Here is a 27950-nt window from a genome sequence, read left to right as displayed (position 1 = left end):
CCTGGGGTGGGGGTTGTCACCGGTTGTCACCCCCGGCTGGTGACAGCCGCAGCCATCGGTAGGTTCCAGGGTTAACGGGGGGCCTGTTGGTGCTGCCGGTTGTCTATAGGGGCTGCCCTCTGCCTATAGTCTTTGCCCCTATAGCTCCTATAGCCCCTATAGCCCCCCCATAATCTGGACCCCCCCTGCAGCCCCCTGGCCCCTATAGCACCCTATAGGGCCCCATTTGTTGCCCCTATACATTGCCCCAGGCCCTATAGCCCCCCCAGCCTCCCATACGTCTCCCTATAGCTGCTCCACAGTTTTTATTTACCCTATAGGCTCCTGGCTATAAGGGCTTCCCTATAGTCCTATAGGCCTTATAGAGCCTCCACCTTATACAGCTCCAACAGCCTCTATGGCTCCTATAGCTCCTTGGCAGCCCCTATAGTTTTTATAGCCCTTTTGCAACCCCTATAGCTCCTCTGCAGATCCTGTAGCTCTTTGGCAGCCCCTATAGCCCTTCTTTAGCCCCTATTGCCCCTCTGCAGCCCCTATAGCTCCTGCACCACCCCTATAGCTCCTCTGCAACCTCTATAGGCTCTATAGGTGTACTGCAGCCCCCACGGCTCCTCGGCAGCCTCTATAGCTCCTATAGCCTCTCTGCAGCCCCTATAGACCCCATAGCTCCTCCCCAGCTCCTATAGCCCCCCTGCAGTCCCTACAGCTCCTCTCCAGTCCCTATAGCCCCCAATTGCCCCTCTAGCTCCTCTGTTTCCCCTATAGCCCCCCTGCACACCCTATAGTGCCTATAGATGCTACGCATCCTCCTCACATCCCCTATAGCTCCTATAGCCCCTACAGCTTCTTTGCATCCCCTGTAGCCCCCATAGCCCCCCTGTACCTCTTATAGCCCCTATAGATACTGTGCACCCCCCTGCCTCCCCTATAGCCCCTATAGCACCTATAGTTCCCCCGCACCCCCTATAGCCTCTATAGATGCTCTGCTTCCCCTATAGCCCCTATAGCCCTCCTGCACACCGTATAGCCCCTATAGATGCTCTGCATTCCCGCCGCATCCCCTGTAGCTCCTATAGCCCCTACAGGTTCTTTGCATCCCCTATAGCCCCCCTGCACCCTCTATAGCTCCTATAGATGCTACGCATCCCCCTTGCATCCCCTATAGCCACTATAACCCCTATATATTCCCTGCATCTTCTATAGTCCCCATAGATATTTTGCATTCCCTGCATCTCCTGTAGCCCCTATAGGCCCCCTGCATCTCCTATAGCCCCTATAGATGCTCTGCATCCCCCCTGAATCTGCTATAGCCCCGATAGCCCGTATAGGTTCCCTGCATCCCCTATAGCCCTCCGGCAGCCTCTATAGTCCCTAGAGATACTACACATCCCTCCCGCATTCCCTATATCCCCTATAGCCCCTATAGTCTCCATGCATCCCCTATAGCCCCCATAGCCTCCCTGCACTTCCTATAGCCCCTATAGATGCTCTACATCCCCTGCATCCTCCGTAGCCCCCATAGCCCCCCTGCACCCCCTATAGAACCTATTGATGCAACGCATCCCCCTCGCATCCCTTATATCCCCTATAGTCCTTATAGGTTCCCTACATCCCCTATAGCCCCTATAGGCTGCCTACATCCCTTATATCCCCTATAGCCCTTATAGGTTCCCTACATCCCCTATAGCTCCTATAGGCTGCCTACATCCCCTATAGCCCCTATAGGCTCCCTGCATCCCCCTGCACCCCCTATAGCCCCTATAGATGCTACGCATCCCCTCTGCATCCCATATGGCCCCTATAGCCCCTATAGGTTCCCTGCATCTCTCTGCACCCCCTATAGCCCCTATAGATGCTACACATCCCTTATAGCTCCTATAGGCTCCCTGCATCCCCCTGCAGCCCCTATAGCCCCTATAGATGCTACGCATCCCCTCTGCATCCCATATGGCCCCTATAGCCCTTATAGGTTCCCTGCATCTCTCTGCACCCCCTATAGCCCCTATAGATGCTACACATCCCTTATAGCTCCTATAGGCTCCCTGCATCCCCCTGCACCCCCTATAACCCCTATGGATGCTACGCATCCCCTACAGCCCCTGTAGCCCCTATAGGCTCCCCGCATCCCCTATAGCCCCTATAGGCTCCCCGTATCCCCCCAGCCCCCCGCTCCCCCCCCCGGCAGGCACCGCCCCCCCCGCCCCTCCCCCGGGCGGGCCGCGCATGCGCCGAGGGGCCGAGCCCAGACCCGCCGCGGCCCAGCCGGGAGCCCGGGACCCCCCCGGTAACGCGGGACCCCCCCGGGAACCCCCCGGTAACGCGGGACCTCCGGGACCCCCCGGGAACGCGGGACCCCCCCGGGAACCCCCCGGTAACGCGGGACCCCCGGGACCCCCCCCGGGACCCTCCCGGGAACGCGGGACCCCCGGGAACGGCTCCATCCCCGCCCGCATCCCGGCCCCGTTCCCAGCCGCATCCCGGCTCCATCCCCGCCCGTATCCCGGCCCCGTTCCCAGCCGCATCCCGCCTCCATTCCCGGCACATCCTGGTACCGCTCCCGGGAGCCGCCTCCCCATCCCCGCCCGCATCCCGGCCCCATTCCCAGCCGCATCCGCAGGAGCCGCATCCTCATCCCGGCCACATCCTGGTACCAGCGCTGGGACCCACATCCCGATCCCTGGTCGCATCCCGGCCTCATCCCGGCTCCATCCCTGGCCGCATCCCGGCTCCATCCGCCACCTCATCCCGGCCTCATCCCGGTTCCATCCCTGGCCGCATCCCAGCTCCATCCCCAGCCGCATCCCGGCTCCATCCCGGCCACATCCCAGCTCCATCCCTGGCCGCATCCCGGCTCCATCCCCAGCTGCGTTCCGGCCTCATCCCGGCTCCATTCCTGGCTGCATCCCAGTTCCATCCCCCACCTCATCCCAGCTCCATCCCCTCCTCATCCCGCCTCCATCCCGGACTCATCCCGGCTCCATCCCGGACTCATCCCAGCTCCATCCGTAGCTGCATCCCGGCTCCATCCCCCTCCTCATCCTGACTCCATCCCGGACTCATCCCGGCTCCATCCCGGACTCATCCCGGCTCCATCTCCCTCCTCATCCCGACTCCATCCCGGACTCATCCCGGCTCCATCCCCAGCTGCATCCCAGTTCCGTCTCCCTCCTCATCCCAGCTCCATCCCGGTTCCATCCCTCTCCTCATCCTGGTTCCATCCCCATCTGCATCCCAGCCCCATCCCGGCTCCATCCCCTCCTCATCCCGCTTCCATCCCCTCCTCATCCCAGCTCCATCCCCCTCCTCATCCCGGCTCCATCCCGACCTCATCCCAGCTCCATCCCGGCTCCATCCCCTCCTCATCCCGGCTCCATCCCGACCTCATCCCAGCTCCATCCCGGCTCCATCCCCTCCTCATCCCGGCTCCATCCCGACCTCATCCCAGCTCCATCCCGGCTCCATCCCCTCCTCATCCCGGCTCCATCCCGACCTCATCCCAGCTCCATCCCGGCTCCATCCCCTCCTCATCCCAGCCCCATCCCACTTCCATCCCCTCCTCATCCCAGCTCCATCCCCTCCTCATCCCAGCCCCATCCCGCTTCCATCCCCCCTCATCCCGGCCTCCCCCCAGCTCCATCCCAGCACCCCCAATCCATAGGAACAGCAGGAATTCCAGGGGTGGCTCAGGCAGCATCCCGGGATCCTTGGGCAGCCTCCCGGAAAGCGCATCCCGATCCATCCCCCTTTCCCGCAGGGCACCATGACGAAGGCCGGCGGCTCCGGGCCCCTTCCCGAGGCTTCGGAGCGGCCCCTCCGGCCCGTGGTGCATCCGGCGGCGCCCGCCCCCCTCCCCAAGGACTACGGTGAGCGCGGGGGGACGTCCCCGTGTCCCCAAGGGTGACACGCGTGTCCCCACCCCCCCCCCCCCCGGACGCCTGGGCCCCTCCTGCTCCCGTCGCATCCCGGTGGGATTCGTTGTTGGGGAGGGCACAACCCTATAGTAGCCAGCGGAGAATCTCCATTGGGAGCTGGGTGTCCCCATCACGCCCTGCCGATGTCACCGGTGGTTTGTCATTCATTGTCACCCTCCGCGGCGGTGGCACCCGCGGGGATGGGGACGTCGGAATCGTCCCCCAGGCTTGGGGACGTCCCTGGGGTGACAGGGACACCCTGACCCCCCCCCCCCCCACACACACACACCCCATGGGGACAGGGCCACCACTGTGGGGACAATGCCACCCCATGAGGACACGGCTACCCCTGGGGGGACAAGGCCACCCCGTGGGGACAGGGCCACCCCATGGGGACAAGGCCACCCCCATGGGGACAGGGCCACCCCATGGGGACAGAGATACCCCCGTGGGGACAGGGCCACCCCATGGGGACAAGACCACTCCTCTGGGGACAAGGCCACCCTATGCGGACAGGGCCACCCCCGTGGGGACAGGGCCACCCCATGGGCCACTCTAGGGGGCCCTGCGTGGGGATTCTCTGGTGGCCGATATGGGGTTGTGCTCTGTGGGGTGTCCCCTTGTTGGGGACAGGGTCACCCCTCTGGGTACAGGGCCACCCCCATGGGGACAGGGCCACCCTATGGGGACAGAGCCACCCCATGGGGATAAGGCCACCCCATATGGAAAAGGCCACCCCGTTGGGACAAGGCCACCCCGTGGGACAATATAGGGGCCCTGGGTGGGGACTCTCTGGTGACCGATATGGGGTTGTGCTCTGTGGGGTGTCCCCTTGTTGGGGACAAGGCCACCCTTCTGGGGACAGGGCCACCCCAGGGGGACAGGGCCACCCCGTGGGACAATATAGGGGCCCTGGGTGGGGATTCTCTGGTGGCTGATATGGGGTTGTGCTCTGTGGGGTGTCCCCTTGTGGGGGACAGGGCCACCCCCATGGGGACAGGGCCACCCCATGGGGACAGGGCCACCCCTATGGGAACAAGGCCACCCCATAGGGACAAGGCCACCCCATGGGGACAAGGCCATCTCTCTGGGGACAGGGCCACCCCAGGGGGACAGGGCCACCCCGTGGGACAATATAGGGGCCCTGGGTGGGGATTCTCTGGTGGCTGATAAGGGGTTGTGCTCTGTGGGGTGTCCCCTTGTGGGGGACAGGGCCACCCCCATGGGGACAGGGCCACCCCATGGGCCACTCTAGGGGGCCCTGCGTGGGGATTCTCTGGTGGCCGATATGGGGTTGTGCTCTGTGGGGTGTCCCCTTGTTGGGGACAGGGCCACCCCTCTGGGGACAGGGATACCCCCATGGGGACGGGGCCACCCCATGGGGACAGGGCCACCCCCATGGGGACAGGGCCACCCCTCTGGGGGCAAGGCCACCCCCATGGGGACAAGGCCACCCCATGGGGACAGGGCCACCCTATGGGGACAAGGATACCCCCATGGGGACAGGGCCACCCCATCGAGACAAGGCCAGCCCTCTGGGAACAGGGCCACCCCATGGGGACAGGGCCACCCCGTGGGACAATATAGGGGCCCTGGGCGGGGATTCTCTGGTGGCTGATATGGGGTTGTGCTCTGTGGGGTGTCCCCTTGTGGGGGACAGGGCCACCCCCATGGGGACAGGGCCACCCCACGGGCCACCCTAGGGGACCCTCCTTGGGATTCTCCGGTGTCTGATCCGGAATTGTTCCCCATGGGGCTCCCCCCTTTTCTCCCCGCGTTGTCCCTTGTCCCCCCCGCATTGTCCCTTGTCCCCACCACGTTGTCCCCCCCCGCATTGTCTCTTGTCCCCGTGTCCCCCCCGTGTTGTCCCTTGTCCCCTGTCCCCGCGCAGCCTTCACGTTCTTCGATCCCAATGATCCGGCGTGCCGGGAGATCCTGTTCGATCCGCGCACGTCCGTCCCGGAGCTCTTCGCCATCGTGCGCCAGTGGGTGCCCCAGGTGCAGCACCAGATCGATGTCATCGGCAACGAGGTGGGTGTCCCCAAGGTGTCCCCATGGTGTCCCCAAGGTGTCCCCAGGGTGGCAGGGTGTCCCCAGGGTGCTGGAGGGGATCGGGTGTCCCCAGGGTGTCCCCAGAGTGTCCCCAAGGGTGTCCCAAGGCTGACAGGGTGTCCTCAAAGGTGTCCCAAGTGTGTCAGGGTGTCCCCAGGGTGCTGGAGGGGATCGAGTGACCCCAAAGTGTCCCCAAGGGTGTCCCCAGGGTGGCAGGGTGTCCCCAGGGTGTCCCCAGGGTGCTGGAGGGGATCGAGTGACCCCACAGTGTCCCCAAGGTGTCCCCAAGGGGGTTCCCATGGTGTCCCCATGATGTCCCCAAGGGGGTCCCTAGGGTGCTGGAGGGGATCAGGTGTCCCCAGGGTATCCCCAAGGGTGTCCCCAAAGTGTCCCCACGGTGTCCCCAAGGGGGTCCCCAGGGTGGCAGGGGGTCCCCAGGGTGTCCCCAGGGTGCTGGAGGGGATCGGCTGTCCCCAGGGTGTCCCCAGAGTGTCCCCAAGGGTGTCCCAAGTGTGTCAGGGTGTCCCCAGGCTGCTGGAGGGGATCGAGTGACCCCAAGGTGTCCCCAAGGATGTCCCCAGGGTGGCAGGGAGTCCCCAGGGTGTCCCCAGGGTGCTGGAGGGGATTGGGTGTCCCCAGGGTATCCCCAAGGGTGTCCCCAAGGTGTCCCCAGGGTGGCAGGGGGTCCCCAGGGTGTCCCCAAGGGTGTCCCCAGGGTGCTGGAGGGGATCGAGTGTCCCCAAGGTGTCCCCACGGTGTCCCCAGGGTGGCAGGGTGTCCCCAAGGGTGTCCCCAGGGTGCTGGAAGGGATCAGGTATCCCCAGGGTGTCCCCAGGTTGCTGGAGGGAATTGGGTGTCCCCGCGGTGTCCCCAAGGGTGTCGCCAGGGGGTCCCCAGGGGGTCCCCAAGGGGGTCCGTAGGGTGCTGGAGGGGATCAGGGGTCCCCAAGGTGTCCCCAAGGGTGTCCCCTGGGTGTCCCCTGGGTGCTGGAGGGGATTGGGTGTCCCCAGAATGTCCCCAAGGGTGTCCTGAGGCTGACAGGGTGTCCCCAAAGGTGTGCCCACGGTGGCAGGGTGTCCCCAGGGTGTCCCTAGGGTGCTGGAGGGGATCGAGTGTCCCCAAGGTGTCCCCAAGGGTGTCCCGAGGCTGACAGGGTCTCCCCAAAGGTGTCCCCACGGTGTCCTCATGAGGGTCCCCAGCGTGGCAGGGTGTCCCCAGGGTGTCCCCAGGATGGTGGAGGGGATCACGTGTCCCCAAGGGTGTCCCCAGGGTCCCAGGGTGTCCCCAGGGGGGTCAGGGTGTCCCCAGGGTGTCCCCATGTCCCCGCGCGTGACGCGTCCCCGGCAGATCCTGCGGCGCGGGGGCCACGTGGACGACCGCGACGGCCTCACGGACATGACGCTGCTGCACTACGCGTGCAAGGCGGGCGCGCACGGCGTCGGTGGGCGGGGCTTCACCGGGGGGCGGGGCTTCACCGGGGGCGGGGCCTGCGCGGGGGGCGGGGCTTCACCGGGGGGCGAGGCCTCGCGGACATGACGCTGCTGCACTACGCGTGCAAGGCGGGCGCGCACGGCGTCGGTGGGCGGGGCTTCACCGGGGGGCGGGGCTTCACCGGGGGCGGGGCCTGCGCGGGGGGCGGGGCTTCACCGGGGGGCGAGGCCTCGCGGACATGACGCTGCTGCACTACGCGTGCAAGGCGGGCGCGCACGGCGTCGGTGGGCGGGGCTTCATGGGGGCGGGGCTACGGGGGGGCGGGGCTTGCATGGGGGCGGGGCCTCGCGGACATGACGCCGCTGCACTACGCGTGCAAGGCGGGCGCGCACGGCGTCGGTGGGCGGGGCTTCATGGGGGCGGGGCTTGCACGGGGGGGCGGGGCTTGCACGGGGGGCGGGGCCTCGCGGACATGACGCTGCTGCACTATGCGTGCAGGGCGGGCGCGCACGGCGTCGGTGGGCGGGGCTTCACCGGGGGGCGGGGCTTGCACGGGGGCGGGGCCTCGCGGACATGACGCTGCTGCACTATGCGTGCAAGGCGGGCGCGCACGGCGTCGGTGGGCGGGGCTTCACCGGGGGGCGGGGCTTGTGTGTGGGAGGGGCCTCGCGGGCATGACGCTGCTGCGCTACGCGTGCAAGGCGGGCGCGCACGGCGTCGGTGGGCGGGGCTTCACCGGGGGCGGGGCTTTATCGAGGGGCGGGGCTTCATCGGGGGCGGGGCCTCACGGACATGACGCTGCTGCACTACGCGTGCAAGGCGGGCGGGGCCCCGCAGGGGGCGGGGCCTGCAGGGGGGCGGGGCCTCGCGGGCATGACGCCGCGGTGCTGCACGTGCGCCGTCGGGGGGCGGAGCTGGCGCGGGGGCGGGGCCTCCTGCGGGCCCGGGGGCGGGGTTTGACTCGGGGGCGGGGTTTGTGTCCTGGGGCGGGGCTGGCGCGAGGGGGCGGGGTCTCTGGGTCCCTTTGGGGTCTCCTTGGGCCCTTGGGCTCCTCTTGGTGTCGCTGGGTCCCCTTGGGGTCCCCCTGTCTCTGGCGTCCGCTTGGTGTCCCCCTGGGGTCCCCATGTCCCTTAGGACCTCCTTGGGGTCCCCTTGGCGTCCCCATGTCTCTTGCTGTCCCTTTGGGGTCCCCCTGTCCTCTGGGGTCCCCTTGGGGTCCCCCTGCCCCTTAGGGTCCCCTTGGGGTCTCCATGTCCCTCGGGATCCCCTTGGGGTCCCCGTGTCCCTTGGGGTCTCCTTGGGGTCCCTGTGTCCCCTTGGGGTCCTCCTGCCCCTTGCTGTCCCCCTGGGGTCCCCATGTCCTTTAGGGTCCCCCTGGGCTCCCCATGTCCCTTGATGTCCCTTTGGGGTCCCTATGTCCCTTGGTGTCCCCTTGGGGTCCTCATGTCCCTTGATGTCCCGTTGGGGTCCCCACGTCCTTTAGGATCCCGTTGGGGTCCCCCTGTCCCTTAGGATCCCCTTGGGTTCCCCTTGTCCTCTAGGGTCCCCTTGGGGTCCCCTTGGGTTCCCCTGTCCTTTAGGGTCCCCTTGGGCTCCCCGTGTCCCTTATGGTCCCCTTGGCGTCCCTATGTCCCTTAGGATCCTCTTGGGTGGCCTTTGTCCTTTAGGATCTCCTTGTGGTCCCCATGTCCCCTGCTGTCCCCCTGGGCTTCCCATGTCCCTTAGTGTCCCCCTGGGTGTCCCCATGTCCCCTGGGTGTCCCCATGTCCTTTAGGGTCCCCTTGGGGTCCCCATGGCCCTTGGATTCCCCCTGGGGTCCCCTTGTCCTTTAGGGCCCCCTTGGGATCCCTTTGGGGTCCCCATGTCACCTGCTGTCCCCTTGGGGTCCCCATGTCCTTTAGGGTCCCCTTGGGCTCTCCCTGTCCCCTCGGGGTCCCCATGTCCCCTGCTGTCCCCCTGGGTTCCCCATATCCTTTAGGGTCCCCTTGGGGTCCCCATATCCTTTAGGGTCCCCTGGGTGTCCCCATGTCCCCTGACCGTGTCCCTGTGTCCCCAGGTGACCCCGCGGCCGCTGTGCACCTCTCCTCGCAGCTGCTGGCGCTGGGGGGGATCCCCATGTCCCCTGGGTGTCCCCTGGGTGTCCCCATGTCCCCTGGGTGTCCCCATGTCCCCTGGCCGTGTCCCCATGTCCCTGGGTGTCCCCTGACCCTGTCCCCTGTCCCCAAGTGACCCCGCGGCTGCCGTCCGTCTGTCCTCGCAGCTGCTGGCGCTGGGGGGATCCCCATGTCCCCAGGGTGTCCCCTGGGTGTCCCCATGTCCCTTGATGTCCCCATCTCCCCTGGGTGTCCCCATGTCTTTTAGGGTCCCCGGGTATCCCCAAGTCCCCTGACCCTGTCCCCTGTCCCCAGGTGACCCCGCGGCCGCTGTTCGCCTCTCCTTGCGGCTGCTGGCGCTGGGGGGGGGGATCCCCGGGTGTCCCCATGTCCCTGGGTGTCCCCATCTCCCCTGGGTGTCCCCATGTCCTTTAGGGTCCCCAGGGTGTCCCCGTGTCCCCTGACCCCGTGTCCCTGTGTCCCCCTGTCCCCAGGTGACCCCGCGGCTGCCGTCCGTCTGTCCTCGCGGCTGCTGGTGCTCGGGGGGGATCCCCATGTCCCTTAGTGTCCCCCATGTCCCTAGGTGTCCCCTGGGTGTCCCCATGTCCCCTGAGTGTCCCCATGTCCCTTGACCCCGTGTCCCCATGTCCCCAGGTGACCCCGCGGCCGCCGTCCGTCTGTCCTCGCGGCTGCTGGCGCTCGGGGGGGGGGATCCCCATGTCCCCCATGTCCCTGGGTGTCCCCATGTCCCCGACCCTGTCCCATGTCCCCATGTCCCTTGGTGTCCCCAGGTGACCCCGCGGCCGCCGTCCATCTGTCCTCGCGGCTGCTGGCGCTGGGGGGATCCCCATGTCCCCTGGGTGTCCCCTGGGTGTCCCCTGGGTGTCCCTTGGTGTCCCCGTGTCCCCTGACCGTGTCCCCTGTCCCCAGGTGACCCCGCGGCCGCCGTCCGTCTGTCCTTGCGGCTGCTGGCGCTGGGGGGGTCCCCATGTCCCTGGGTGTCCCCTGGGTGTCCCCATGTCCCCTTTGGGTCCCCATGTCCCCTGACCGTGTCCCCAAGTCCCCAGGTGACCCCGCGGCTGCCGTCCGTCTGTCCTCGCGGCTGTTGGCGCTCGGGGGGGATCCCCATGTCCCCCCATGTCCCTGGGTGTCCCCATGTCCCCATGTCCCTTGGTGTCCCCATGTCCCCTGACCCAGTGTCCCCATGTCCCTTGGTGTCCCCAGGTGACCCCGCGGCTGCTGTCCGTCTGTCCTCGCGGCTGCTGGCGCTGGGGGGATCCCCATGTCCCTGGGTGTCCCCAGGGTGTCCCCATGTCCCTGGGTGTCCCCTGACCCTGTCCCCTGTCCCCAGGTGACCCTGCGGCCGCCGTCCGTCTGTCCTCGCGGCTGCTGGTGCTGGGGGTGTCCCCATGTCCCCCCATGTCCCCTGGGTGTCCCCATGTCCCCTGGGTGTCCCCTGACCGTGTCCCCTGTCCCCAGGTGACCCCGCGGCCCGCTGTCCGTCTGTCCTCGCGGCTGCTGGCCCTCGGGGGGGACGCGGCCCTGCGCAGCCGCTGGACCCGCATGAACGCGCTGCACTACGCGGCCTACTTCGATGTCCCTGAGCTCATCCGAACCCTGCTGAGGGCCGCCGGGCCCCGCGGTGGGGACATGGGGACATTGGGGACATGAGGGGGATGAGGGGACACGGGGGGACACGGGGGTAATGGGGGATATGGGGGGTAATGGAGGATATGGGGGACATGGGGGATATGGGGCACTACGCGGCCTACTTCGATGTCCCTGAGCTCATCCGGACCCTGCTGAGGGCCGCTGGGCCCCGCGGTGACACAGGGGGACATTGGGGACATGGGGGGGATGAGGGGACACGGGGGTAATGGGGGATATGGGGGGTAATGGGGGTAATGGGGGCTGTGGGGGTAATGGGGGATATGGGGTACTACGCGGCCTACTTCGACGTGCCGGAGCTGATCCGGACCCTGCTGAGGGCCGCTGGGCCCCGCGGTGGGGACATGGGGACATTGGGGACACGGGGGGGACGTGGGGGACACGGGGGACACGGGGGTAATGGGGGATATGGGGGGTAATGGGGGTAATGGGGGCTGTGGGGGTAATGGGGGATATGGGGTACTACGCGGCCTACTTCGACGTGCCGGAGCTGATCCGGACCCTGCTGAGGGCCGCCGGGCCCCGCGGTGGGGACATGGGGACATTGGGGACACGGGGGGGACGTGGGGGGACATGGGGGACATGGGGGGTAATGGGGGATATGGGGGACATGGGGGATATGGGGCACTACGCGGCCTACTTCGATGTCCCTGAGTTCATCCGGACCCTGCTGAGGGCTGCTGGGCCCCGCGGTGACACAGGGGGACATTGGGACATAGGGGGGACGTGGGGACACGGGGGGGACGTGGGGGACATTGGGGATATGGGGGACATGGGGGATATGGAGGGTAATGGGGGACATGGAGGTAATGGGGGATATGGGGGACACGGGGGGACATGGGGGACATGGGGTTAATGGGGGACATGGGGGGACATGGGGAGATATGGGGAGATGTGGGGGGACATGGGGGATATGGGGGGACACGGGGGACATGGGGGGCAATGGGGGATATGGGGACACGGGGACATGGGTGACATGGGGGATATGGGGGGATATGGGGAGATATGATGGGACATGGGGACATGGGGACATGGGTGACATGGGGGATATGGGGGGATATGGGGAGATATGAGGGGACATGGGGACACGGGGGACATGGGGAGATATGGTGGGACATGGGGACACGGGGACATGGGTGACATGGGGGATATGGGGGATATGGGGAGATATGGGGAGATATGGGGGGACATGGGGACATGGGGGGATTGGGGGATAGGGGGGACATGGGGGGATATGGTGGGACATGGGGACACGGGGACATGGGGACATGGGGGAGTATGGAGGGATGGGGGGGACATGGGGGGACATGGGGGGACATGGGGGCACTCGGACGCCGGGGCCCACGGGTGCCACCCGCCCATGGGGTGTCCCGGCGCGGGGCCGTCCGTGCGGGTGGCCCTGTCCCTGTGCTCACTGTCCCCTGTGTCCCCTGTGTCCCTGTCCCCATCCCTGTCTCCATCCCTGTCCCTGTCCCCTGTGTCCCCTGTAACCCGTGTGTCCCCCGTCCCCCCTGTCCCTGTCCCCATCCCTGTCCCCGTGTCCCTGTGTCCCCCGTGTCCCCCGTCCCTGTCCCCCCTGTGTCCCCCGTCCCTGTCCCCCCTGTGTCCCCCGTCCCTGTCCCCATCCCTGTCCCCTGTCCCCATCCCTGTCCCCATGTCTCCCTGTGTCCCCCCTTGTCCCCCCATGTCTCCCTGTCCCCCTGTGTCCCCCCGTGTCCCTGTCCCCGTGTCCCTGTGTCCCCATCCCTGTCCCTGTGTCCCCCCATGTCCCCCCATGTCCCCATGTCCCCTCGTGTCCCCGTCCCCATCCCTGTCCCCATCCCTGTCCCCGTGTCCCCTGTCCCCGTGTCCCTGTGTCCCCATCCCTGTCCCCATGTCCCCATATCCCCCCATGGGTCCCTGTCCCCCCGTGTCCCTGTCCCCGTGTCCCTGTGTCCCCATCCCTGTCCCTGTGTCCCCCCATGTCCCCATGTCCCCTCGTGTCCCCGTGTCCCCATCCCTGTCCCCGTCCCTGTCCCTGTCCCCTGTCCCCATCCCTGTCCCCATGTCCCCCCGTGTCCCCCCGTGTCCCCCCGTGTCCCCTGTCCCCATGTCCCTGTGTCCCCCCATGTCCCCATGTCCCCCTATGTCCCCCCATGTCCCCCCGTGTCCCCATGTCCCCATGTCCCCCTATGTCCCCCCATGTCCCCCCGTGTCCCCTGTCCCCATGTCCCTGTGTCCCCCCATGTCCCCATGTCCCCCTATGTCCCCCCATGTCCCCCCGTGTCCCCATGTCCCCATGTCCCCCTATGTCCCCCCATGTCCCCCCGTGTCCCCTGTCTCCATGTCCCTGTGTCCCCATCCCTGTCCCTGTGTCCCCCCATGTCCCCCCATGTCCCTGTGTCCCCCCGTGTCCCCGTGTCCCCCCGTGTCCCCCCGTGTCCCCATGTCGCTGTCCCCGCAGTTCTCCACTCCACGTGCAGCGACTTCAGCCACGGCACCGCCCTGCACATCGCGGCCTCCAACCTGTGCGTGGGGGCCGTGCGCTGCCTGCTGGAGCACGGGGCGGACCCGGCACGCAGGGTAGGGGACAATGGGGACATCGAGGGGACATTGGGGACATTGGGGACATTGGGGACATTGGGGACAATGGGGACATCCAACCTGTGCGTGGGGGCCGTGCGCTGCCTGCTGGAGCACGGGGCGGACCCGGCACGGAGGGTAGGGGACAATGGGGACAATGGGGGACAACGAGGGGACATTGGGGACATCAAGGGGACATTGGGGGCATCAGGGGGACATGGGCACATTGTGGGGGGTTGGGGACATTGGGGACATCGAGGGGCCACTGGAGGCGAGGGGCGAGACATGGGGACAGCGGGGGGTGCCCCATAGCCCCCCTAGCCCCCCATGCAGCAGCCCCCGCGCTGCCCCATAGCCCCCCGCGCTGCCCCATAGCCCCCATAGCCCTGGTTGCCCCCCAACCCCCGTTGCCCCCCAGCCCCCCATAGCCGCCCCATAGCTGCCCCATAGCCGCCCCCCACACGTCACTGAGCCCCCCCTCCCCCCCCATAGAACAGCAAGGGGCAGGTGGCGGCCGACGTGGTCCCCGAGGCGGCCGACATGGCCCTGGGTGCCCCATAGCCCCCATGCAGCAGCCCCCCAAGCTGCCCCATAGCCCTGGGTGCCCCCCAGTCCCCCAGCTGCCCCATAGCTGCCCCATAGCCACCCCACGCGGCACTGAGCCCCCCGTCCCCCCCCATAGAACAGCAAGGGGCAGGTGGCGGCCGACGTGGTCCCCGAGGCAGCCGACATGGCCCTGGGTGCCCCATAGCCCCCATGCAGCAGCCCCCCAAGCTGCCCCATAGCCCTGGGTGCCCCATAGCCCCCCAGCTGCCCCATAGCTGCCCCATAGCCACCCCACACGTCGCTGAGCCCCCCGTCCCCCCCCATAGAACAGCAAGGGGCAGGTGGCGGCCGACGTGGTCCCCGAGGCGGCCGACATGGCCCTGGGTGCCCCATAGCCCCCATAGCCCAGGACACCCCCCAGCTGCCCCATAGCTGCCCCATAGCCCCCCAGCTGCCCCATAGCTGCCCCATAGCCGCCCCCCACACGTCGCTGAGCCCCCCGTCCCCCCCCAGAACAGCAAGGGGCAGGTGGCGGCCGACGTGGTCCCCGAGGCGGCCGACATGGCCCTGGGTGCCCCATAGCCCCCATGCAGCAGCCCCCCAAGCTGCCCCATAGCCCTGGTTGCCCCCCAGCCCCCATTGCCCCCCAACCCCCTTGCTGCCCCATAGCTGCCCCATAGCCGCCCCATAGCCGCCCCACACGTCGCTGAGCCCCCCGTCCCCCCCCATAGAACAGCAAGGGGCAGGTGGCGGCCGACGTGGTCCCCGAGGCGGCCGACATGGCCCTGGGTGCCCCATAGCCCCCCAGCTGCCCCATAGCTGCCCCATAGCCGCCCCACACGTTGCTGAGCCCCCCGTCCCCCCCCATAGAACAGCAAGGGGCAGGTGGCGGCCGACGTGGTCCCCGAGGCGGCCGACATGGCCCTGGGTGCCCCATAGCCCCCCAGCTGCCCCATAGCTGCCCCATAGCCGCCCCCCACACGTTGCTGAGCCCCCCGTCCCCCCCCATAGAACAGCAAGGGGCAGGTGGCGGCCGACGTGGTCCCCGAGGCGGCCGACATGGCCCTGGGTGCCCCATAGCCCCCCAGCTGCCCCATAGCTGCCCCATAGCCACCCCACACGTCGCTGAGCCCCCCGTCCCCCCCCATAGAACAGCAAGGGGCAGGTGGCGGCCGACGTGGTCCCCGAGGCGGCCGACATGGCCCTGGACCGCGCGGAGGCCGCGGCGGCCGCCCGGGCGCTGCGGAGGCTCCTGCAGGAGGCCGAGCCCCCCCGGTGCCGCCTGCCCCGGGCCACCCTCCCCAACGAGGACAACCTGCCCGGGGGGGTCGTGCTGCGGAGGCTGGGGCTGCGCCTGGGGGCGCGCGTGCGCCTGCCGGGGGACAAGGTGAGAAAAAATGGGGTTTTGGGGTGAAAAAATGGGGTTTGGGGTGCATTGGGGTGCATTGGGGGACACTGAGTGTATTTGCATTGGGTGCATTGGGGGGTATTTGGGGTGCACTGGGGTATTTGGGGGGCACTGGGTGCTTTGGGGCGCCTGGGGCTGCGCCTGGGGGCGCGCGTGCGCCTGCCGGGGGACAAGGTGAGAAAAAATGGGGTGAAAAATGGGGTTTTGGGGTGAAAAAATGGGGTTTGGGGTGCATTGGGGTGCATTGGGGGACACTGACTGTACTTGATTGTATTGAGGTGCATTGGGATATGTGGGGTGCACTGAGGTGCTTTGGGGTGCATTGGGGTGTATTGGGGTGCAATGGGGTGCATTGGGTGCTTTGGGGTGCAATGGAGTGCAATGGGGTGCAATGAGGTATTTGGGGTGCACTGAGTGTATTTGATTGCACTGAGGTTGCATTGGGGTATTTGGGGTGCATTGGGATGCATTGGATGTATTGGGGTGCACTGGGGTGCAATGGAGTGCAGTGGGGTGCATTGGGGTATTTAGGGTGCATTGGGGTGTATTGGGGTGCAGTGGGGTGCAATGAGTTCATTGGGGTGCATTGGGTGTATTGCAGTGCATTGGGGTGCATTGGGGTGCATTGGAGTGCACTGGGGTGCACTGGGGTGCATTGGGGTATTTGGGGTGCATTGGGTGTATTGGGGTGCATAGGGTTGCATTGGTGTGCAATGGGGTGCATTGGGTGCTTTGGGGTGCAATGGGGTGCAATGAGGTATTTGGGGTGCACTGAGTGTATTTGATTGCACTGAGGTTGCATTGGGGTATTTGGGGGGCACTGCGTGCATTGGGGGGTATTTGGGGTGCATTGGGGGTATTTGGGGGGCACTGGGGTATTTGGGGGGCACTGGGTGCTTTGGGGCGCCTGGGGCTGCGCCTGGGGGCGCGCGTGCGCCTGCCGGGGGACAAGGTGAGAAAAAATGGGGTAAAAAAGGGGGTTTTGGGGTGCACGGAGTGTATGTGATTGCATTGAGGTGCATTGGGATATGTGGGGTGCACTGAGGTGCAATGGGGTGCATTGGGGTGCACTGGGTGCATTGGGGTGTATTGGGGTGCAATGGGGTGCAGTGGGTGCATTGGGGTGCAATGGAGTGCACTAGGTGCATTGGGGTGCACTGGGTGCATTGGGGTGTATTGGATGTATTGGGGTGCACTGGGGTGCAATGGAGTGCAGTGGGGTGCATTGGGGTATTTAGGGTGCATTGGGGTGTATTGGGGTGCAGTGGGGTGCAATGGGTGCATTGGGGTGCGTTGGGTGTATTGCAGTGCACTGGGGTGCACTGGGGTGCATTGGGGTATTTGGGGTGCATTGGGTGCATTGGGGTGCATTGGGGTGCATTGGGGTGTATTGGGGTGCATTGGGTGCTTTGGGGTGCAATGGAGTGCAATGGGGTGCAATGAGGTATTTGGGGTGCACTGAGTGTATTTGCACTGAGGTTGCATTGGGGTATTTGGGGTGCACTGGGTGCATTGGGATGCATTGGATGTATTGGGGTGCACTGGGGTGCAATGGAGTGCAGTGGGGTGCATTGGGGTATTTAGGGTGCATTGGGGTGTATTGGGGTGCAGTGGGGTGCAATGAGTTCATTGGGGTGCATTGGGTGTATTGCAGTGCATTGGGGTGCAATGGGGTGCATTGGGGTGCACTGGGGTGCACTGGGGTGCATTGGGGTATTTGGGGTGCATTGGGTGTATTGGGGTGCATAGGGTTGCATTGGTGTGCAATGGGGTGCATTGGGTGCTTTGGGGTGCAATGGGGTGCAATGAAGTATTTGGGGTGCACTGAGTGTATTTGATTGCACTGAGGTTGCATTGGGGTATTTGGGGGGCACTGCGTGCATTGGGAGGTATTTGGGGTGCATTGGGGGTATTTGGGGGGCACTGGGGTATTTGGGGGGCACTGGGTGCTTTGGGGCACCTGGGGCTGCGCCTGGGGGCCCGCGTGCGCCTGCCAGGGGACAAGGTGAGAAAAAATGGGGTGAAAAAGGGGGTTTTGGGGTGCATTGGGGTGCATTGGGGGACACTGAGTGTACTTGAATGCATTGAGGTGCATTGGGATATGTGGGGTGCACTGAGGTGCTTTGGGGTGCATTGGGGTGTATTGGGGTGCATTGGGTGCATTGGGGTGTATTGGGGTGCATTGGGGTGCATTGGGGGGCACTGAGTGTATTTGATTGCATTGGGGTGCATAGCAGTGCATTGGGGTATTTGGGGTGCATTTGGTGTATTGGGGTGCATTGGGGTGCAATGGGGTGCATTGGGGCACACTGAGTGTATTTGAGTACATTGGGGTGCATTCGGTGCATTGGGGTGCACTGGGGTGCAATGGGGTGCAATGGGGTATTTGGGGTGCATTGGGTGTATTGGGGTGCATAGGGTTGCATTGGGGTGCAATGGGGTATTTGGGGTGCACTGAGTGTATTTGATTGCATTGAGGTGCATTGGGGGTATTTGGGGTGCACGTGTATAGCATTAATTCAATCCCTTTGAGCGTCATCAGTAGGTTCCAGAGTGAACAGCACAATTATGACACTCAGGGGATGTGCGTGTAGAGCATTAACTTAAGCCTTCGACAGTCGTCAGTAGGTTCCAGAGTGAACGGCGGGACCGTCCTGGGGTGTATGGGGCTATATCGGGGTATTTGGGGTGCAATGGGGTGCACTGAGTGTATTTGATTGCATTGAGGTGCATTGGGGGTATTTGGGGTGCACTGGGGTATTTGGGGGGTATTTGGGGTGCATTGGGGCTATTTGGGGTGCACCGGGGTATTTGGGGTGCACTGGGCTATTTGGGGTACACTGGGGTATTTGGGGGGTATTTGGGGTGCATTGGGGGTATTTGGGGTGCACCGGGGTATTTGGGGTACACTGGGGTATTTGGGGGGTATTTGGGGTGCATTGGGGGTATTTGGGGTGCACCGGGGTATTTGGGGTACACTGGGGTATTTGGGGCATATTTGGGGTGCACCGGGGTATTTGGGGGCACTGGGTGCTTTGGGGTGCAGTGGGGGGCATTGGGGGATTTGGGGCGCACGTGGTGCATTGGGGCAGCCTGGCTGTTCACACTTGAACCTACTGATGATGGTCATGGAGAGCGAGCGCAGGCCAGCGGCGCCCCAGATCCTTACTGTAGTATTGGGCTGTTCACTCTGGAACCTACTGATGGCGGGCAAAGGGATCGGATTAATGCTGTGCCCGCACACCCCCCCCCGAGCACCCTCATTGCGCCGTTCGCTCTAGAACCTACTGATGACGGTCAAAGGGCTTGAGTTAATGTTCTACACACACAGTCCCCGAGCGCCCTAATTGTGCCGTTCACTCTGGAACCTACTGATGACGGTCAAAGGGATTGAATTAGTGCTATACACACTCACCCCCGAAGCAGCCTAATCGTGCCGTTCACTCTGGAACCTACTGATGACGGTCAAAGGGATTGAATTAGTGCTATACACGCACACCCCCCTGAACACCCTCATTGTGCTGTTCACTCTGGAACCTACTGATGACGGTCAAAGGGACTGAATTAATGCTATACACACACACCCCCGAAGCACCCTAATCGCGCCGTTCACTCTGGAACCTACTGATGACGGTCAAAGGGACTGAATTAATGCTATACACACACACCCCCGAAGCACCCTAATCGTGCCGTTCACTCTGGAACCTACTGATGACGGACAAAGGGATTGAATTAATGCTATGCATGCATGCTCCCCGGGTGCCCTAATCGCGCCGTTCACTGTGGAACCTACTGATGACGCTCAAAGGGATTGAATTAATGCTATACACACACACCCCCGAAGCACCCTAATCGTGCCGTTCACTCTGGAACCTACTGATGACGGACAAAGGGATTGAATTAATGCTATGCATGCATGCTCCCCGGGTGCCCTAATCGCGCCGTTCACTCTGGAACCTACTGATGACGGTCAAAGGGATTGAGTCAATGCTATACACGCGCATCCCCCGAGCGCCCTAATCGTGCCGTTCACTCTGGAACCTACTGCCAGGTGGGGACGCTGCGCTTCTGCGGCACCACGGCCTTCGCCAGCGGCCAATGGGCCGGCGTGGAGCTGGACGAGCCCGAGGGGAAGAACGACGGCAGCGTCGGCGGCGTCCGCTACTTCATCTGCCCCCCCAAGCAAGGTGCCCCGGGGCCGTATGGGGGTGGATGGGACCGGCCTGGGGTGTGTGGGGCCATATTGGGGTGTGTGGGGCCATACTGGGATGTATGGGGCTATACTGGGGTGTATGGGGCTGTCCTGGGGTATCTGGGGCCACCCTGGGGTGTATGGGGCCATATTGGGATGTATGGGGCTATGTTGGGATGTATGGGACCGTCCTGGGTTATATGGGGCCGTATGGGGATGTATGGGGCTGTATTGGGATGTATGGGACTGTCCTGGGGTGTATGGGGCCATATCGGGATGTATGGGGCTATATTAGGGTATATGGGGCTGTCCAGGGGTGTATGGGGCCATCTTGGGATATATGGGGCTATATTGGGATGTATGGGGCCGTATCGGGATGTATGGGGCTGTCCTGGGGTATATGGGGTCATCCTGGAGTGTATGGGGCCATATTGGGATTTATGGGGATATACTGGGGTATATGGGGCCATCCTGGGGTATAGGGGGCCGTATTGGGATGTATGGGGCTGTCCTGGGGTATATGGGGCCGTATTGGGGTGTATGGGGCTATATTGGGGTGTATGTGACCGTCCTGGGGTGTATGGGGCCATATCGGGATGTATGGGGCTATATTAGGGTATATGGGGCTGTCCAGGGGTGTATGGGGCCATCTTGGGATATATGGGGCTATATTGGGATGTATGGGGCCGTATCGGGATGTATGGGGCTGTTCTGGGGTATATGGGGTCATCCTGGAGTGTATGGGGCCATATTGGGATGTATGGGGCTATACTGGGGTATATGGGGCTATCCTGGGGTATAGGGGGCCGTATTGGGATGTATGGGGCTGTCCTGGGGTATATGGGGTCATCCTGGAGTGTATGGGGCCATATTGGGATTTATGGGGATATACTGGGGTATATGGGGCCATCCTGGGGTATAGGGGGCCGTATTGGGATGTATGGGGCTGTCCTGGGGTATATGGGGCCGTATTGGGGTGTATGGGGCTCTATTGGGATGTATGGGGCTGTCCTGGGATATATGGTGCTATATTGGGATGTGTGGGGCCGTATTGGGATGTATGGAGTTGTCCTGGGGTATATGGGGCTGTCCTGGGGTATATGGGGCTATACAGGGGTGTTTGGGGCCATATTGGGATGTATGGGGCTATACTGGGGTATAGGGGGGCATCCTGGGGTGTATGGGGCTATATTGGGATGTATGGGGTTATATTAGGATGGACGGGGCTATACTGGGGTGTATGGGGCTATATTGGCATGTATGGGGTTGTTTGGGGGTATATGGGGCCGTCCTGGAGTATATGGGGCTATATTGGGATGTATGGGGCTATACCGGGGTTATAGGGGGCCATCCTGGGGTGTAGGGGCCCATATTGGGGTGTATGGAGCAATACTGGGGTTTAAGGGGCTATATTGGGATGTATGGGGCTGTCCTGGGGTATATGGGGCCACCCTGGGGTGTATGGGGCTATACTGGGTTATAGGGGTCCATACTGGCATGTAGGGGGCTATATTGGTTTATATGGGGCTATACTGCGGTATATGGGGCCGTCTTAGCATATAAGTGGCTATATTGAGTTATATGGGGCCATCCTGGGGTGTATGGGGCTATAGTGCGATGTAAGGGGCTATAGGGGGTTATATGGGGCTATACTGGGTTTAAGGGGCTATACGGAGATTTAGGGGGTTATATGGGCCTATATTGGGATGTAAGGGGCCATACGGGGCTATATGGGGCCATCCTGGGGTGTATGGGGCTATAGTGGGATGTAAGGGGCAATAGGGGTTTATATGGGGCTATACTGGGTTTAAGGGGCTATACGGAGATTCAGGGAGTTATATGGGGCTATACTGGGATATAAGGGGCCATACGGGGCTATATGGGGCCATCCTGGGGTGTATGGGGCTATAGTGGGATGTAAGGGGCAATAGGGGTTTATATGGGGCTATACTGGGTTTAAGGGGCTATACGGAGATTCAGGGAGTTATATGGGGCTATACTGGGATATAAGGGGCCATATGGGGCTATATGGGGCCATCCTGGGGTGTATGGGGCTATAGTGCGATGTAAGGGGCTATAGGGGGTTATATGGGGCTATACTGGGTTTAAGGGGCTATACTGGCATTTAGGAGGTTATATGGGGCTATACTGGGATATAAGGGGCCATACGGGGCTATATGGGGCCATCCTGGGGTGTATGGGGCTATAGTGGGATGTAAGGCGCAATAGGGGGTTATATGGGGCTATACTGGGATATAAGGGGCCATACGGGGCTATATGGGACCATCCCCCCCCCGCAGGCATCTTCGCCTCCGTGTCCCAGATCTCCAAGGCCGAGGAGCAGCCGCCGGCCCCGTCGCCCCCCCAGACCCCCCCCGGCCCCCCGGCCCGGCCCCCCGGCAAGAGCCGCAAGGACAAGAAAGGTGGAGCCCGGACGCCTGGGCCCCCGCGCCGGGACCCCCCCCACCCGGACGCCTGGGCCCCTGTGCCCAGATCCCCCCCGGCCCGGACGCCTGGGCCCCTGCGCCCGGATCCCCCCCATTCCCCTGCCCCGGTGTGGGGCTGGCGTGGGGGCGTGGCCAAATCTCATTAGGGGCGGGGCGCCTGCGGCCATGTGGGCGTGGCCACGCCCAAGCCCGCCCACTCCCATTAAGGGAGGGGAGGGCTTGGGCCCACCCACTGGGTGTCCTAGAGGGGGGGGGGGCGTGGTCGTTTATAGCCCCGCCCCCTCAGAGCGAGGTGGGTGGGGCGTGTGGTGGGCGGGTCCCCCGGTGACAGGGGGCGGGTCCGCATCTGGCCTCGCCCCCAAGCTCAGCAGGGGGGCGTGGCGCGGGGAAGGGGGCGTGTCCTGGGGGGGCGAGGCAGCCGCCAATCCCGGGATGGTACCTGGGAGGGGGGCGTGTCCCCAGCTAGCCCCTCCCACAAGCCCACGGGGCGGTACTAGCGGGGGAGGGGGCGTGTCCTATCGCTAGCCCCGCCCCCAGGGTCCCGGGAGGTACCCGCGGGGTGGGGGCGCGCGGAAGGGGGCGTGTCCGGGGGGGCGTGTCTTGACGGTAGCCCCGCCCCCAGGCTCCCGGGGCGGTACCCGCTGGGGCGGGGCGCAAGGAAGGGGGCGTGTCCTGACGCTGGCCCCGCCCCCAGGCTCCCGGGGCGGTACCCACGGGGGCGGGGCGCAGGGAAGGGGGCGTGTCCTGATGCTGTCCCAGGGCTGTATCCGCGGGGAGGGGGGCGTGTCAGGGGTGTGTGTCCTGTCTAGCCCCGCCCCCAGGCTCCCGGGGCTGTATCTGCGGGGGAGGGGGGGGCGTGTCCTGTCTAGCCCCGCCCCCAGGCTCCCGGGGCGGTACCCGCGGGGAAGGGGCGGGGCGCGGGGCAGGGGGGGCGTGTCCTGACGCTGTCCCCGCCCCCAGGCTCCCGGAAGCGCGCGGGCGCGGCGGGGGCGTGGCTGGACCGCGAGGGGCGGCGCGTGGAGCCCGGGGACGCGGTGCTCGTGGCCGGGCACAAAGCCGGGACCGCCCGGTTCTACGGGAAGACCCAGTTCGCGCCCGGTGAGGAGCGGGGCGGGGCGGGGGGGCCTTGGGGACACCCCCTGGGGACACCCCCTGGGGACCTTGGGGACACCCCCTGGGGATACCCCCTGGGGACCTTGGGGACACCCTTGGGAGAGCCCGGGACAGCCCAGGACACCCCTGGGAGACCTTGGGGACACCCCCTGGGGACACCCCTGGAAACACCCCCTGGGGACCTTGGGGACACCCCTGGGACAGCCCGGGGACACCCCAGGGACCTTGGGGACACCCCCCGGGGACACCCCCTGGGAGAGCCCGGGACAGCCCAGGGAGACACCGGGGACACCCCCTGGGGACACCCCTGGGACATCCCTAGGGACCTTGGGGACACTCCAGGGACACCCCTCTGGGGACACCCCTGGGATACCCTTGGGGACACCCGGGACAGTCCAGGGAGGCCTTGGGGACGCCCCCCTGGGGACACCCCGGGGACATCCCTGGGGACCTTGGGGACACCCCTGGGAGAGCCCGGGACAGCCCGGGGACACCCCAGGGACCTTGGGGACACCCCCTGGGGACACCCCGGGGACACCCCTCTGGGGACACCCCTGGGGACACCCTTGGGACACGCTTGGGGACACGCGGGAAAGCCCAGGACACCCAGGACAGCCCAGGGAGGCCTTGGGGACACCCCCTGGGGACACCCTTGGGGACACCCCGGGGACATCCCTGGCGACACCCCTGGGACCTTGGGGACACCCCTCTGGGGACACCTCTGGGGACACCCTTGGGACACGCGGGACAGCCCGGAGAGACATTGGGGACACCCTTGGGACACCCCCCTGGGGACACCCTTGGGGACACCCGGGACAGCCCAGGGAGACCTTGGGGACACCCCCTGGGGACATCCCTAGGGACCTTGGGGACACTCCGGGGACACCCCTCTGGGGACACCCCTAGGGACACCCTTGGGACACCCGGGACAGCCCGGGACACCCCTGGGAGACCTTGGGGACACCCGGGACAGCCCAGGGAGGCCTTGGGGACACCCCCTGGGGACACCCTTGGGGACACCCCGGGGACACCCCTCTGGGGACACCCTTGGGGACACCCTCTGGGGACACCCCAGGGACACCTTGGGGACACCCCCGGGAGACCCTGGGATACCCCTGGGGACACCCCTGGGAATATCCCCCGGGAATGTGGGATCCCCTTTGGGAATTCCCAGCTCACCCCGTGTCCCCCCCGGCATCTCCTTGGGGACCCCCCTGTCCCGTGTCCTCCATTGTGTCCCTGTCCCCCCTCCGCCAATGTCCCATGGTCCCCGCCATCTGCTGTGTCCCCCTGATGTCCCCATGTCCCCCTATGTACCCGTGATGTCCCTGTGTCCCCCCGATGTCCCCATGTCCCTGCGACGTCCCCGTGTCCCCATGTCCCCGTGTCCCTGTGTCCCTCCGATGTCCCCATGTCCCCGCGACGTCCCCATGTCCCCATGATGTCCCCACGATGTCCCCGTGTCCCCTGTATCCCCACGTCCCTCCGTGTCCCCCTGTGTCCCCCATGTCCCTGTGTCCCCCCGTGTCCCCGTGTCCCCCTGTGTCCCCCCGATGTCCCCATGTCCCCGCGACGTCCCCATGTCCCCATGATGTCCCCACGATGTCCCTGCGTCCCCCCGTATCCCTCCTTTTCCCCCATGTCCCTGTGTCCCCCCGATGTCCCCATGTCCCTGCGACGTCCCTGTGTCCCCATGTCCCCCCGTCCCCCTGTGTCCCCCCGTGTCCCCCCGTGTCCCCGCATCCCCCGATGTCCCCACGTCACCCGATGTCCTCACATCCCCGTGTCCCCCGATGTCCCTGATCCCCCCGTGTCCCCCGATGTCCCCGTGTCCCCGCGATGTCCCCGTGTCCCCTGATGTCCCTGTGTCCCCCGTATCCCCCAATGTCCCCACAATGTCCCCCCGTCCCCTGATGTCCCCGATGTCCCCGTGTCCCCACGATGTCCCCGTGTCCCCAGGGTACTGGTTCGGGGTGGAGCTGGAGGCTCCTGCGGGGAAACACGACGGCTCCGTGTCCCCATGTTCCCCTGTGTCCCCCGATGTCCCCATGTCCCCAATGTCCCCATGATGTCCCCAATGTCCCCATGTCCCCAGGGTACTGGTTCGGGGTGGAGCTGGAGGCTCCCGCGGGGAAACACGACGGCTCCGTGTTCGGCGTCCGCTACTTCAGCTGCCCCCCCAAGCACGGGGTGTTCGCGCCCCCCTCGCGCGTGCACAGGTGACACGGGGACATTGGGGGACATTGGGGACACCGGGGGGCATGGGGACATCGGGGGGTATGGGGACATTGGGGGGTATGGGGACACTGGGGGGTATGGGGACATCAGGGAGCATTGGGACACTGGGGGACATTGGGGGTTATGGGGACGTTGGGGGAATGGGGACATTGGGGGGCATGGGGACACTGGGGGGTTATGGGGACATCGGGGGGCATTGGGACACTGGGGGGCATTAGGGAGCATGGGGACATTGAGGGGTTATGGGGACATCGGGGGGCATTGGGACACTGGGGGGGCATTGGGATGCTGGGGGGTGTTGGGACATTGGGGGGCACTGGGGGACATGGGGACATTGGGGGGCATTGGGACACTGCAGGGCATTAGGGAGCATGGGGACATTGGGAGTATGGGGACATTAGGGGGTATTGGGACATTGGGGGCTATGGGGACATTGGGGGCTATGGGGACACCAGGGGGCGTTGGGACATTGGGGGTTATGGGGGGCATGGGGACATTGGGGGGTATTGGGACACGGGGGGGTAATGGGGACATTGAGGGTTATGGGGACATTGGGAGGCATTGGGACATTCGGGGCTATGGGGACATCGGGGGGCATTGGGGCACTGGGGGGCACTGGAGGACATGGGGACATTGGAGGTTAATGGGGACATTGGGGGCTATGGGGACACTGGGGGGCATTGGGACACTGCAGGGCATTGGGACACTGGAGGGATGTTGGGGACACTGGGAGGACACTGGGGACATGAGGATTTGGGGGCCATGGGGCCACTGGGGACCTCGGGGACATGAGGACATTGGCGGGACATTGGGGTCATGGGGATTCCTGTGTGCAGAGGTGACACGGGGACATTGGAGGGGCTGGGGACACTGAGGGCTATGGGGACACGGGGACATTGGAGGGATGTTGGGGACTTCAGGAGGATATTGGGGACAAGGGGGACATGAGGATCTGGGGGGACATGGGGACACTGGGGACGTGGAGGATATGGGGACACTGGGGACGTGGGGACACTGGGGGACGTGGGGACACTGGGGACCTGGGGTTATGGGGACACTGGGGGACGTGGGGACACTGGGGACCTGGGGACACGGGGATGTGGGGGACGTGGGGACACTGGGGGACATTGGGAAGGACATTGGGGACATGAGGACATTGGTGGGATGTGGTGGTCATGGGGACATTGGGGACCTCAGGGACATGAGGACACTGGAGGATGTGGGAACACTGGGGACGTGGGGACACTGGGGACCTGGGGGATATGGGGACACTGGGGACGTGGGGACACGGGGATGTGGGGGACATGAGGACACTGGGGGACATTGGGAAGGACACTGGGGACATGAGGACATCGGTGGGATGTGGTGGTCATGGGGACATTGGGGACCTCGGGGACATGAGGACACTGGGGAAGTGGGGACACTGGGGGACGTGGGGACACTGGGGACCTGGGGGATATGGGGACACTGGGGACATGAGGACACTGGGGGACGTGGGGACACTGAGGGACGTGGGGACACTGGGGGACGTGGGGACACTGGGGACCTGGGGTTATGGGGACACTGGGGGACATGGGGACACTGGGGACGTGGGGACACGGGGATGTGGGGGACATGAGGACACTGGGGGACATTGGGAAGGACACTGGGGACATGAAGACATCGGTGGGATGTGGTGGTCATGGGGACATTGGGGACCTCGGGGACATGGGGACACTGGGGGACGTGGGGACACTGGGGACCTGGGGGATATGGGGACACTGGGGACGTGGGGACACTGGGGACATGGGGACACTGCAGGGCCACAGGGGTCATGGCAGAGGGGGGGTCTGTCCCCATGTCCCCGCTGGTGCCACCGGCTCCGTCCCCGCAGGATCGGGGGCCCCAAGGAGGCGTCGGGGGACGGTGGCCCCGACAAGAAGGTCCATCAGGTCACGGGTATGGGGACACCGGGGGACACCGGCCGGGCGCCCAGGGCCGCCTCGCGGTGGCCGTGTCCCCAAGTGTCCCCAAGTGTCCCCTCCCCGCAGTGTCCCAGCCCAAGCGCAACTTCCCGGCCGTGCGGAGCCCCAAGGACATCGCGTCCGAGAGCTCCCTGTCCAGGTGGGGTGACACCGGTGACACCGGCCACCCCCTCATGGGTGACACCGGTGACGGGCCACCCCCCGCGGGTGACACCGGTGACACCCGTGTCCCCCCCCAGGTTACTCTTCTGCTGCTGGTTCCCCTGGATGCTGCGGGCCGAGATGCAGTCGTAACCCCCCCCTGCCACCACGCTGTCCCCTGCTG

At 65.1% G+C, this 27950-nt stretch overlaps 1 protein-coding gene across 1 annotated transcript; it reads left to right on the top strand.

The window, feature by feature from the left end:
- The first annotated feature begins 3760 nt into the window (after positions 1–3760).
- On the top strand, positions 3761–27950 carry CLIP3 (CAP-Gly domain containing linker protein 3). Its single transcript, XM_088537624.1, is given in 14 exon segments — positions 3761–3863; positions 5803–5942; positions 7311–7404; positions 10967–10980; positions 10982–11129; positions 13599–13717; positions 15414–15650; positions 19723–19858; positions 22164–22286; positions 23271–23408; positions 25519–25642; positions 27535–27599; positions 27692–27764; positions 27865–27950. Coding segments are annotated over 14 exon segments (1569 nt in total). The 3' UTR covers positions 27920–27950.

This window comes from Tinamus guttatus, unplaced genomic scaffold (genome assembly GCF_059628265.1).
Source record: "Tinamus guttatus ecotype Peru unplaced genomic scaffold, ASM5962826v1 Tinamus_guttatus_pri_ptg000827l, whole genome shotgun sequence".
Taxonomy (NCBI): Eukaryota; Metazoa; Chordata; class Aves; order Tinamiformes; family Tinamidae; genus Tinamus; species Tinamus guttatus.
This window is presented reverse-complemented; position numbering and strand designations above follow the sequence as displayed.